This window comes from Stegostoma tigrinum, chromosome 2 (assembly GCF_030684315.1).
Source record: "Stegostoma tigrinum isolate sSteTig4 chromosome 2, sSteTig4.hap1, whole genome shotgun sequence".
In the NCBI taxonomy this organism is placed as follows: domain Eukaryota; kingdom Metazoa; phylum Chordata; class Chondrichthyes; order Orectolobiformes; family Stegostomatidae; genus Stegostoma; species Stegostoma tigrinum.
In genome coordinates, this window is record NC_081355.1 from 108,200,787 (window position 1) to 108,214,751 (window position 13,965).

General features: G+C 40.1%; 1 protein-coding gene across 2 annotated transcripts in view; it reads left to right on the forward strand.

Annotated features, from left to right (window-relative positions):
- Nucleotides 1-13,965, forward strand: part of cmtm6 (CKLF-like MARVEL transmembrane domain containing 6) — a 107,181-nt gene that overhangs the window by 77,537 nt on the left and 15,679 nt on the right. For both annotated transcript variants that reach the window (XM_048560130.2, XM_048560138.2), the window contains exon 3: nt 11,406-11,582. In XM_048560130.2, the coding sequence (XP_048416087.1) occupies nt 11,406-11,582 (177 nt within the window). The remainder of the gene's footprint in view (nt 1-11,405; nt 11,583-13,965) is intronic.

The following is a 13,965-nucleotide window of genomic DNA, read 5'->3' on the forward strand; positions in this document are numbered from 1 at the left end:
CACTGAGAGCACTAGGCTGTGTACTGCTGTTGGCATCTGCTTTTCCCTTCTTCACTTTGGCACTACCATCACTATACGGAAAATCACACTCGCACATATGACAAAGATTGTCGCAAGAAATCCCTTCCCCTGTCTTGTGGAAAGTAACAATTACATGAACAGCCCAGCAACATTTGAAGGTGAGAGATAGTAGGAACTGCAGATGCTGGAGAATTTGAGATCACAAGGTATAGAGCCAGATGAACACAGCGGGCCAAGCAGCATCAGAGGAGCAGGAAGGCTGATGCTTCAGGCCTAGACCGAAGAAGGGTTTAGGCCCGAAACGTCAGCCACCCTGCTCCTCTGATGCTGCTTGGCCCGCTGTGTTCATCCAGCTCTACACCTTGTTACATCTGAAGGTGATTTCAGTTTGGCAGATCTTGATTATTTCAGACCAATTTTGCTGGGATTAGAATTTGCAAGGAATGTGGATGCACATTCAGATATACTGGCTCCAAATCTGTAAATTTATTTGTAGCCATTTCTTCACCTTGCAGACATGCCCCTATTGTGTAGTCTGCTTCCTGTAATTTGAAGAACTGGCTGTATGTATGTCAGGTTTTCTGTGTGCTGTGTAATGCTGGGAATTAGAATTAGGCCAATATTTGAAAATCATCCAGAAGAAAAGGCTTTTACTTTAAAATGTGGGTTTCTTTGAGGTTCCATGCATTCATGCTTAAGGATAGGTGACACTAGTGAACCAGGAAGAATAAATGTACATACCCCTATTCCTCAAAGTAGTCCTTTACCAGCATCAGCACCACCCATTTCTTCCCCTGCTATTTATGGCCTCTCTCTCCCCGCAGATAAACCCCTCCGCGTTCTGGCTGTCCTGAACTTAATGATTGTGATGGATCATCCTCTGTGTCACTAGCCACAGCCCCCTGCAGTTGGTTTTCACCACTAGCCTCTGGCCAGCCTATTAATCTGACTGCAGCAGTGTGGGAAATGGTCCACAAACATGTTCGTGACATTCTGCAATTAATTTTGATTTGCCCTCTGCATCCCAAACTTTGCCAGGTTCTTTGGCTGTTTTTGTTTAGTTTTGTCACCCTCCCTTATGCATCTTATTTCAGATTGGGGTTAAAAATAATTCACTCAATATTTCAGTATGGCTGTTTTTGAGCAGTTCAGTGTCACATACAAGTCACTGTTACTTGTATAAATGTCACTTCCGATATTTCTCAATGATGACAATGGTTGGGTAGGAATTCCAGTTTTGGTGCCAACGTAATTCCTGATTCCGTTTTATGACACGTTTTAGATTGTTCATCTATACCTGTTGAAAATATCAATAAACTGGAAAAGATTGCACACTTCCCACCTTCGTTAGATGTGGCACTTGTTTCCCAGTTGCTCACCAATGTTTGGTTTATCTCACTGTTTAAAAAATAATTCATTTGACCTTTCTGCAAATAAACTAAACAAGCCATATTTTTCTATTGGAATTGAAAATCCTACAGCAAACAGAGCAGGGCACAGCAGGATATGATACTGAGCAAAAGGATGAGGTACAGAACATGTTATCATATGTCAGGAAGTACTCAACGGAAGGGAGCTGTGAGCAATATCAGGGTACAAACAGAAAAGGGGAACAAGAATCATAGAGCTATACCCTACAAAAAGAGGCATTTTAATCCATTTTACTTACGGTGCCTGTTTGAAGGAGTGATCCAATTAATCTCTCTCTCTCTTTCTTTCTCTTTTTCTCACTTTTATTATTTCACACAACCTAGCATTGTAAGAATTAAACCAATTCCCTTTTGAATTACTAATGAAATCTGCTTCTACTGATCTTTTAGGTACTGGCTTCTAGCTCATAACAATTCACGAGAAAAGATAGAAATGAGACATTTGTAAAAATATGTGAGGAAATGTCTAAGGCTGGCACAAGAGAGCTCTTGTGGTGTAGTGGTAGAACCCTTACCTGAGTCAGGAGGCCCAGATTTGAGTCCCACCTGTAGAGGTATATAATAACACCCCTGAACAGGTTGATTAGAGAATATCTATAAGGAAGGCACAATGTACCCCTCAACCAGAATACTAACTGACTCATCACATGAAATGCAATAGACAATCCATAAGTATTATCTTTAAAAAGGATAGTATGTCTTCTAAAAAACAAACCTCAGATTTCTGAGTCAGTGTTTCTCTTAAAACTCTGCTTTCTTAACAGGCTAACTCACCACATCATTCCTCTAATGTCAACGTAAACTCCAATGCACTCCTAACAATGCAACACTAAATTTAAATGGTATTGCTGAACAATATTTAACAGATCCTGAAGTAATATGGAATGTTTTGAATTGTAGTGTTGGAAAATGAGCGTTGTTACTAAAGGTGACCATTCCATATTACTGTTATCAGTTGCCGTTGCCTCAGTATAACAAATATTATGCATCACCCCATTGAAAAGGCATGTGACCTGCAAACCAATAGAATGGGTTTGTATGTAGAATGCCATTCCTCTTAGACAGACACTAGTGACAATATCAAGCCAGCACCTCTACGAAATAGGACACTACATTGTGAGCCGGAAGTACAGTATACAATATTGGAAAGTAGTACAGGTAAATTGCTGTCTGAAAATGTTTACTCTGTAAATTGTAAGAATAGAGAATGTAAAAGGGAAGCGGTTGTATTGCTGTGCACATGTGGAAGGATGCCGTGGGATGAGGGAGGGGTGTTGGGGCTGACTGTGGATTGGACCGAGATATCAAAAACGGAGCAGTTCCTTTTTGGGGGGTGGTGGGGGGTGCGGGGGGGGGGGGGGGGGGGAGCTGAAGACAAAGACGAGTGTAGCTAGCATCAGTAGCTTCCACCCTGTTTGTATATTACTGTTGTAACATGTCAGCTCAGTATATAAATGAGCTGAAGCCATATTTTATGGCAGTCGTCAGTGCTGTAAGCAGCCATCAGCTGGAAGGCTCTCTTATGGAACACAGCACTGCTATAAATAATTCTTAACGTTTTCAGGGCCAGCATTTCCAGAGATGGATATAACCTGCCCACACTTTATGAGGAAGTCATGATCAGGATTCCCTTTTTTTTTGCTTTTTCTCTCTGCCTAATGATTTAAAGGGATACCCATTTTTGTCTGATTTCAAGTTCAGATCAAAAAAATGCTGCTTGCACAGATTAGAGCTGTGAACGCCCATTAAACTTGTCCCAATGTCAGTCAGTCTGTAGAGAGAAAAGTGAAAAAACAACTGGTCAACGAGAACATTCTGAATCTGTGAGGAAATTCCACCAAATGTCAATTTTGAGAATTTGGGAATTTCAGAGATTTAGATGGCTGGATAACAATTGAATGTGTAGAGACCATTTTTATTTCAAGGTTTATATTTGCTGTGTTAGTACTTTACAGTGCTTATCTTTGAATCTGTTTTCATGAGGAAATTGTGATGTCTTTCAGATATTTTTCAGTTTCCAGTAGTTAAGTGTTTAAATTAGAGCATTTAGATAGGGAGGCTAGTTCTTGCTATTATCTAACACTGACTTAAGTTGTGGATGATTTGTGTAAATAAAGTGTGACAGCTAAAATTCCAAAGGGAAACCATTACAGATGAAACTCAGACTATTTTGAGGGTAAATTTTAGGGGATCTTCAACTTTGTAAAAAAAAGTCCATTATGTCATATGCACATGGTGTCGCATCTTTTCACTTATTTCCTGGAGTAATTTTTTTTAGAATTCTAGAATGCAATTACAAGAAATCCTAATTAAGCCCAACCTAATGTGTATCAAACCTCTTTGATAGTTGGGCCTAATTTATTCACTTTGCAAACCTTTTGTTGAGACTGCAGTAAAGAGCCTACCTTGTTGACAGAGAACTGAATACAAACTGAAACCGATTTGGTTTCTGACTGTGGTTGGGTTAACATCTTTTTGCTTCCTAAAGTTTAGCTTGTTTATTGCATGTTAATATGTTCTTTTTAGATAGTTTAATCAGTCCAAAGTTTTGTCTTTTCCCCAGTCATCCAGGTGTAGGATGATATTCAGTTACCCATTATCAAATCATCTTTTTTGTCTATGAATACAGTCCATGTGTATTAATGAGCAATTTCGATTGGACTTGCTGTTTCAAAGTTTTCTTTTTTTGTAACGAAGGATGCAAAGTTTCTTATCAATCTATATTTGATGGATAGATGGCTTTGGGAAGTAGAATTCTTGTTAAATTCTTGTGTCTTGTTGTGTATCTGATGCCAGGGTGAGCAGCAGTGCAAAGCAGTTTAAAATGATATTGGAGAGGCAGTGGGAGGATGTAGTCATGAAGAAGGATAGGCAGGAGGTTTTGTTAAGATAATACCAATAACAAAGAGCTAAATCAAAGGACATGACCTCGAATGTTATAATCTCTGGATTACTACCCGAGCAACACAGCAAATTGATATTGGAATAACAATATGGGGGAAGCTGAAAGAGTGGTGTGGCGAAAGGATTCCGGTTCAGAGTCGTAGAGATGTACAGCACCGAAATAGACCTTTTGGTCCAACTTACCCATGCCAACCAGGTATCCTAAATAAATCTCTAGTCCCATTTGCCAGTATTTGGTCGATATCCCTCTAAACCCTTCCTATTCATATACCCATCCAGATGCCTTTTAAATGTTTGTTCATTGGGTATTAGTATTGTGGACATGAACGAGCTTGCTGGGCGCCACCTGAACTAGGCTGGAGTCAGGGCCTCAGTGGAGCGGATAAGAAGAACGGGCACAGAGACTCTTCACTGATAATTGCAGTTCCAGGGGAAGTACAGGTGAACCAGAAGGTTCAGGTTCTGTAGGTAGTTGTTTTTAAATGAGCAAAGGGAAAGGGAGCCGAGTAACTGTGGTTCAGGTGTAACAGCAAAAGGGGAAATTTAAGCAATATGAAGTAACTAAGTCAGGAGAGAGAAAAAGGGCAAGTGAAACAGAAGGCAAGACAGGTTGATTGGTGGCCAAAGACTTGTAAAATATGTGTAAAAGAAGCAAATTGCAAAAAATAATGCTGTTGGAAATTCAGCTACGCCATTGTAGCTATTATTGAGACAAGGCTGAAGGACAGTCAGCAATGTACCAGGTTACAAATATACCAGGCTCTAAGGTTCAGAGGAAAGTTGGGTGAGATTTTGGGGGGAAAGAACATGAATTGGTGTTAATAATTGAAATCTCTTCAATGATGGTAGTGGTGATAAAGGGGCACAATTAAGAAAAAGCAAAAAATTTAAGACTGTAATCAGAGTTGCTTTTCGGCCTCGTGGAAATGTTTAGATTGTATAAATCCAAAGATTAAAAGGCCTTCTAGGAAAGGTCGAAAGCTCTTGCCATGCAGTGGTAGCATTACTACCTCTGGACCAGAAAGCCTGGGGTCAAGTCCCACTTGCACCAAGGGTATGTATTATAGAAAAGGTAGAATAATTTAAATGGAGAATTTTAACTTTCACATGCTTCTCTTAACTCACACTAGCACATATTAGAAAGGTCGTGCATGTCTTAAATGTGGTATAGATTTTTAAAACAATAAGTCCTAGAAGCAACAAGTGGGCAAACCATATTAGATTTAGAAAGAAGTGATGCATCACATTTAATTAATAACCTGATGGCAATTATGATAGTATTGAGTTTAACTTAGGTCTAAATTTTTGACTCTGGAATGGAGGCAGATGGAAGCTGAAGTTACAGTCTTCAGCATATTGAGATGTTAGTTTAAAGGGAATATTCTGCAGTTGGAGATTGTAGTTGAGCGTAATTCTGCTGTTGTTGATGGACCAATTTATAACCTCATGAGCTGCCCAAAGTCAATCCATACCATTGCCTCAAACCAGGGAATCAATCAGGATTGGCCTTCCAGCTTTGAGCGCCCACTTATTACCCTCAATTGTAAAGGGAATCTGCCTCTGTGCCAATTAAATGAGTGGCCACATCAAAATCCCAGAGTGATTATTTTTCTCCCAAAGATCAGTTTAGGACCATGAAACAGTCTCAACCCATTTCCAACCCCTATAGCCGACCCATATGTTTACACAGATTTTTGGAGGCTTCAAGGGTTAACTTGTCCATCAACCTTTCTGGTAACTCGAGTATCTGCTCCGTGAAAAGATTAATTGTAAGATCTCTTATGCCATATTGTATATCAGCTAGGTTCACCTGAGCTGGATCTGCTTCTTGTAGCAATGTTTGCCTCCTTTCTGAACTAGTATCTTTGTTTCTGTGGGCTGTATAGACCATTGCTGTTCATTTAAATCTGCTTAATGCAGTGTGCTGGATCCTTTAGTTGTATTTAAAATGACTATCGTTCCACTTTAATGCAATTATTTTATTTTCATTTTCTTTTGAGGGGGCAACAAACAACATTTGGAATATGTGTACCATAATGCATACAACTAAGTTGATTATCACACAAGCAAATTGAAGTCAAGCCTTTTGAGAAGTATTTGATTTTATTAAAGCAAGAAACCACTCCAGGAGTAACTGTTTAATGCTGGAGAACTTTGCATGCCATGTTGACAATGTATGCTGGGTTGGACCAGCTCTGAACTAACCTGAAAATATTTCACAAGATCGACACTGATACACCCAGCCTTGCAGTATTCCTATGATGCTGCGTGGGAGGCATGGTAAATGCAGAACACCTGACCACAAACACATGGCTGAACCAACCTCTTAAAGTCAGCTGCCAAGCTGAAAGCAGGAACAGCGAAGGAAAGTTGAACGTGGAGATTTCACTGTAATTTCTGGTGGTCAGCCAAATGTAACGTGGCAGCTTGAGATTGAAAAAATAATTTGGTGAGGCCGATTTAAAGAAAAGATGAAGTGTAGGAGGTAAAACAAATGTTTTCTCTACTATGAGAGTCCATATCCTCCAGAGTTTTAAAAAAATTAGAAATCTTATATTGACTATATATAATTATGCTGATACTAAATCATCTAGCTTTTGCTGTCCCTTCAGCAAGCTCTTTCCTTAAATTGTTTTTGTTCAATTTAGTTAGATTCTCATTGACCAATATATACAACTGATCCCAAATCCAGTTTCATTGCCACATAATATTCAAATAATCAATGCAGGATCTTGGATCTATACTCTGTGAGTGTGATGGAATTAATCTGTCTATTGTTCAGACTTACAGTATTCTTTTTGGATTTTTGTGATCGTTGAAACAAAGTGATCCACATCATCCTTGTGTAGAGCTGAGTGTATTGGGAAGGGGAAGTTAAGAAGGAAACAGTTGGTACTGAGAAGTGGAGGTTAGCGTTGTTCTTTCCCTTCATGATGCTTCTGTAGTAAACCACAGTTTAAGTCTTAGGGAAGCAAAACACAGCCGTAGTCATGTTGTCTCTGCTGTGACGACCGATACAATTGTGCCACAGATGTAATGAAATTGTCATATCTCTTACTTGATGGACAAATGCTGGGGAAATGCAGGGCAGCCCAAAATGACAGACTTTGACTAATTGAGCTAAAATATGGGCACCAAAAAGCATTCATTCATTTCATTGTGGTGATTTCTTTCACGGAGTTCTGTAGAAAGAAAAGAATCACAAGTGCCAAAGAATAAAAGTTCACCAAAGGTGGGAGACACTAATTGAACTTTGGTAATAACGTAATCGTCACTACACACTAGTTCATTCACCACCTGCTGCTGCCAATCTAAAACGTTGTCCAGTAATAGTCTTGGAGATAATGGGAACAGCAGATGCTGGAGAATCCGAGATAACAAAGTGTAGAGCTGGATGAACACAGCAGGCCAAACCCAGCTCTACACTTTGTTATCCCAGTAATAGTCTTCTCCAGTGTGGCTACCAACAACGATGTAATCCATAGGAATGATCCAAATGATGGAGAATTTGGAAATCCAGAATGTAATTGCCCATCACTAAGGGTTATCTCGATTGATACTATTCCTCCTGTCATCAGTATAATTCAATCTTAATCATTTTTTAATGGTGATCATAATGTTGAAGGGAAAAGCAGAGCAGCCAGAAGAAGGATTTGCAAGCAGCACGGGAACCGTTATCGGTTAAAACAGGAAAATGTCTGCCCTAATGGCATTGTTCGTTTTTCTTCATTCATTCACAGGATGAGGGCGTCACTGGCGAGGCAGCAGTTATTACCCATCCCTAATTGCCCAGAGGGCAGTTAAGAGTCAACCACATTGCTGTGGGTCTGGAGTCACACGTAGGCCCATCCAAGTAAGGATGGCAGTTTCCTTCCCTAAAGGACATTGTGAACCAGATGGGATTAGAACCCAGGTCCCCAGAACATTATCTGGGTATCCAGATTAACAGTCCACCTATTAATATTACTAGGCCATAACCTCCCATTGTGCTGTAGGAAGACCCACATGGCGGCAATAAATGCTGGCCAGCCAGCCACGCATGATTGAATAAACGAAGGCAGGAGATTCACATTCTGGGCATACAATGGAACGGGTGCAGGCACAGTGAGCCAAACGGCCGCATTCCGCACCATGATAAGTCTGTGACTTGCTGGTTCATTTAAATAAAGCCTGGCAATTAACTGCTAGACATCATTATATTTTCTGTGGCAGCACCTCTAATGATCAGAGCCTGTTTGCCAATTAACTCTGTCCTCTCATACAGTATACATTTTAGTTTTGCCCTCAAATTGGTATTTTTTGTGAATTGCCCTGTTGAGTGCAAGATGAAAAGCTTCAACAAAGTCTGTCTTTGTTCAGTAATCAACTTGAGAATCCTATTGGGAGCACTTCCTCTTGTACTGTATTCAGCCCACTGTCACAGGAGAAACTAGCAGGATGGTACCACTCAAGATGTTTCCTGATTTTTAAAACTGCATCGGTCACATATTTTGACATCAAGCTTTGTGACTGGGTGATCTTTCTTACTTTGGCTAAGCTACAATCACATCTTTAAAAGTTTTAAAAAAATAATGTTTGCAGCAATTCTAGCCATTCAGATCTGCGTAGCTTCAAAATCAAGTTGTAAATCATAAACTCAAGGAGATATCAAAGACAGAAGCATGATTTTAATTCATCATTACTGGAAACCATAAAGGAGATCAAGATGTTTAAATAACATCCAAGAGAATTCTGTACAATTGAATGAAAATTCTACATATGTACAGTAGATGGTGCCATATATCTTTAAGTGTAACTGTTGCTTTTTAAATAGCCTGTTGTGCACAAGTTTGCAAGTTTTTCCCATATTTGTATGAAAACCAAAGGTTTTTGTAGTCCCTACAATCCTTTAGTTGTTTTGGAGTTCCTACAATCCTTTAGTTGTTTTGGAGTTGTCGATTTTATTTTAAGCTGATAGCCAGTTTCTGCTTTCTGCTCATGCCAGGTCATTTAAGCGTCTCTAACCAACGTCCCAGCAGTATCTTCTGTACTTGTGGTGCATAACCTATTTACAGCCTCTCCTCAACAAGGGTGGTAGTAGAAGCAGATATGGTGGAAAAGTTTAACAGGCATTTAGACGGACACATGAACAGGCAGGAAACAGATCGTATGCAGGAAGATGGGATTAGTTCAGAATGGCATCATGTTCGGTGCAGATATTGTGGGATGAAAGGCCTGTTCCTCTGCTTTGCTGTTCTGTGTTCCTTGTGGATGGACTCTTCTTAGGCAGGGGAATAGTGAATAATTGAGTGTAGATGGGAATGTGGAATTCAAAATATTGAACATGAGGAAGGTGTGGGGGTTTTGAGTAGTGTACTTCTGCTACTATTTCATTTGTTGATAAAGCATGCCTATCACTGCAGGCCTACACACCCTCTTTAAATGCTGTCCTTTATTCCTCCCCTTCTCTCCTCCAACTCTGCATTTGTTAGTCACATGTTAAACTTGTAATCTCTGGAATTCCTTTCTAAAACCTTTGGCTGTCCACCCCAGTCTCCTCCTCTTAGACATTCTTTCGGTTCTTTGTAATTTGAGTAATTAATGTATTATTGACAGACCTAGAGCAATGGTTCCTTTTGCCTCCTGAATCGGTTCAGGACCAAGGAATCAAAAGGGCAGAATAAAATGGAGTAAGAAATTTAACAAAGACACCTTTAATGTGTAACACAGTGAGAATATGGCACTTACTGGCTGTCCAGACACTCTGATTCTCCAGTTGTGTTTATTTTACCACATCCCTTGTATAACGTAGTTTTGTGCAGTAGTTAATCATTATTTTGTAAATAATAGCTTGATCACAGTAATATTTTAACTCTTGCAAGATAATGTGCTTTCAAATTCATTGGTTATTAGAGATTTGGGTCTGTGCCATATGCTAATGAAAGATTGAAAATGAATCAGTTGGACAAGTGGTGTTAGTTTTTATTTAAAAACCCGGAATGTTTCTGGATCGTGGGAGTATCACCAATGGAAAACTGCTAGTAAGCTTAAAAAGAACAATGTTTTGTGTTCACATCTTTATAGACTTCACTCAATAGTTAAGTTAGATATTTGTCTTCTTTGAAGCTTTGTATAGTTTAAGTCACTTACACTGCCCAGTAACAGGATCAAGCCAGATTAGATAACTGACTTCTCTTCTATTTTTAGGGTAGAATTGATGGAGCTTGTGCCTGAATTTCAGGCATGCTAGGAAGAAATACCTGTATAAGCCACGTTTACACAAGCATTAACTAACCTAATTTCAGTATGTTATTCCTCACCTTAAAGTCTCATGCACAAACAGATTTGTATGCTACATTAAACATGTGCTAGTAACCATTCACTACACTATTGCAAACATTCTCCTGAGCTTCTTGGTTTCTACTCATTCAGATTGAAGTGGATCCTGCAAAACACAGCAATGTTCTCATCAGTCATGTTGTCTGAATGTCATTTATAGGGAATTTTGATTATCAATTAATACTTGGGACTTTTCTTTTCCTGTTCTTGACAACACGTTTCCCAGAATGTAAAACATTTTGAATAGGTTCAGGAGCAGGTGATCATGTTGTGTAGGTTTGAGGAAAACCAGCTGAAATGTTGTTAAGCTGATTGGGCGTTTTGGGACAGGCTGCTACAGTGGGTTAACACAAGCTACGTGGCTCATCCCTCAGGTTTGCACACAACCTAGGTTGCCATTGCCAGGTCGCCAAACAAAATGAGTTTCTTAATTCTTAACAGGCTCAAAGAAGCATTGCTTGATTTGCCACTAAACTGAGACATTAAGATGGATTAGTCTGGAAGTGAAAAATTTGTTTTATGTGATATAGTGTATTCTTCTGAGGCTGAGGTTATAGTGTGATGAAGGGAGTGGTTTAACCGTATGTAATCAACACCATCATCATTTGAAAAAGTGTAATATTAACAGTGGCCAAGGACAACCCAAACTGAACTGTTTTTATGTCGACATGAAAACACAACTTGCCGGATGTTTATCTGAATTTACCTTTTTTGTCTTTTCCTCCTGAATAGATCTTATCATTTGTGGCCTTTATTCTGGAGGAAATAGTGCAGAGCTGCATGTACTGTCATGCGCTTTACTTCTTCGAGTTTGTCAGCTGCAGTGCCTTCTTACTGACTTCCTTCCTGCTGTTTGTACTGATGACCAGTCTGAAATCAAAATTGAACCGGATCAGCTGGCCACTAGTGGTAAGTAAAGTTATTTGGTTTATTAAAAATGCTTTGGGTTATGCTTAATTTGGCATTCCATGGTGGTGGACATCAATTCCTCTAGTCTTTCGCTCTAAGCTTCGATTTTTAATACGTGTTTCCAGAATTGTTCAAATTCAGATTCGTCCCAGTACTTGTCTAAACAGAGCCAGAAGCCACATGACAGCGGGTTATAGTCCAACAGGTTTATTTGAAATCACAAGCTTTCGGAACACTGATCTTTCGACACTTCACCTGATGAAGGAGCAGCGCTCCGACAGCTTTTGATTTCAAATAAAGCTGTTGGCCTATAACCTGGTGTTGTGTGATTTCTGACCTTGTCCACCCGAGTCCAGCATCGACGTCATGCCTGAACAGAGTTTTGGCTACGCTTCGGGTAAAATAAATTCTCTTCATGTGATATCAAATAACAAGCAAATATATTTGCTTTGCCAAAGCTCCAGCATCACAGCTCCAGTGATTGAGGTTACGGCTGCAGCATAGCTACATATATCCACAAATATTCAGTACAAATAGCAGGAGAAATCCACTTTAGCCAATTTCACCATCAGTTTACTCTCAATCATCAGGGAAGTATGCGACATGTACCTACATGCGAATGGCTTACTCCTATTTTCTGTTTCTATCTACAAGCTTAAACAGCTGCTAACTCTATCATTGACATATGTGGCAGCAGCTGGTACCATCTACAAAGTGCACTGCACAACTCACCAAGACTTCTTCTGCAGCACCTCCCAAACCTGCATCTGCTGCCATCTAGAAGAACCCAGGGAGCAGACACATGGGAACACCACTGCTTGTCAAGTCCCCTCCAGATTTCACACAGTCTCTTCCTGGAACTATATCAAGGTTCCTTCATCGTTGCTATTTCAAATCCTGAAAGTCCTCCTTCGCAGTACTGTGATTATGTCTACACGTACAGACTGCGAGAGATTTGTAAAGCCAGCTCAGTACTCCAGGATGAAACTGGCTAGGAATGGCAAGGACTGGTTAGGAATGAACATAAAAACTAGTTTTGGCAGTGACGTGCATATCTTGTGAGCAAATAAAATAAAATAAAATGTTACATTGGTAGAGTAGGAGTACTTCTGAACAATTCACGGGTTGTCAGGTTTGGCCCTGATTGTTATTGTTGTGACCAGACTTTGGCTAGCCAGTTTCATTTCAAACTGACTATTTGTTTTAATATTAAATAGAACCTAGCAGACAAAAGTTTGGCGTTCGTTTTCTCACTGGGCTTTACTTTTGTTCTTTCAACCTGTTGGTGCTGATCTACAGGAAAATTTCAACATTGGAGCAATTCCAGCTCCTCCAGCAGCTGCAAGCATAACCTTGAAAAGTTCAGTGTTATCAATAAAGAAGGAATCTGCTAGAGACAGGATGTACTACGACAGAGTGAGAAAGATACTGCCTTAAATAAATGCACCCTCTACATAATACTTGGTCAAGGCCACAGAAGAGCCAAATTAATTTATCTTAATACAGATCAATGAAAGGCATGCCACTTCTCCCACCATGCCTTTGTATTTGTTTGTATATTTGTATTTGCCAAGAAGTGGTTACCCATTCCACATTCATAGGAATAGGGTACATTTGGAATGAGGAAGTATCAGTGTCCCATTCTTCCTCTGGTTATGTACAGTCCACTTTATCAAGTCTATTCACTTGCCTGAGAAAATAGCCGTTAAAGTTTCTTCTTACCCAAAAGACTTCATTTAAACAAACCTACACTATACCTGTCTAATATTTGTGCCACACAAATGCAATGACCATCTCCAATAAGAGAGAATTCAGCCACCCAGCCCCTGCCCTCTTGACTTCAGTGATTCAATGAATCCCCTACTACCAACATCCTGGGGGCCACCGTTGACCAAATACTGAACTGGACTAGCAATATCCATACTGTAGCTACAACAGCAGGTCGAGGCCAGGAGTCCTGCAGTGGAGAACTCACCTCCTGACTCTGAAGCCTGTCCTCCTCCATCTACAAAGCATAAGTCAGGAGTGTGATGAAGTTGTCCCCACTTCCCTGGTTGAGTATAGCTCAAACAACACTCAAGAAGCCTGTCACCATCCAGGATAAAACAGCCGGCTTGCTTGGCACCACAAACGTCCACTCCCTCTACCGCTTACAGGAGCAGTTGTGCATACCAGCTACAAGATGCACTGCAGAGATTCACAATGTTCCTTAAACAACTACTTTCAAACTTATGACTGTTATCAGCTCCAAGGGCAGCAGGTACATTGGAACACCACCACTGGCAAATTCCCCTCCAGGCCATTCTTGGAAATATATCACTGTTCCTTCAGTGTGGCTGGAATAAGATCATGGAACTCCCTCCCGAACAGCACTGTGGGTCTG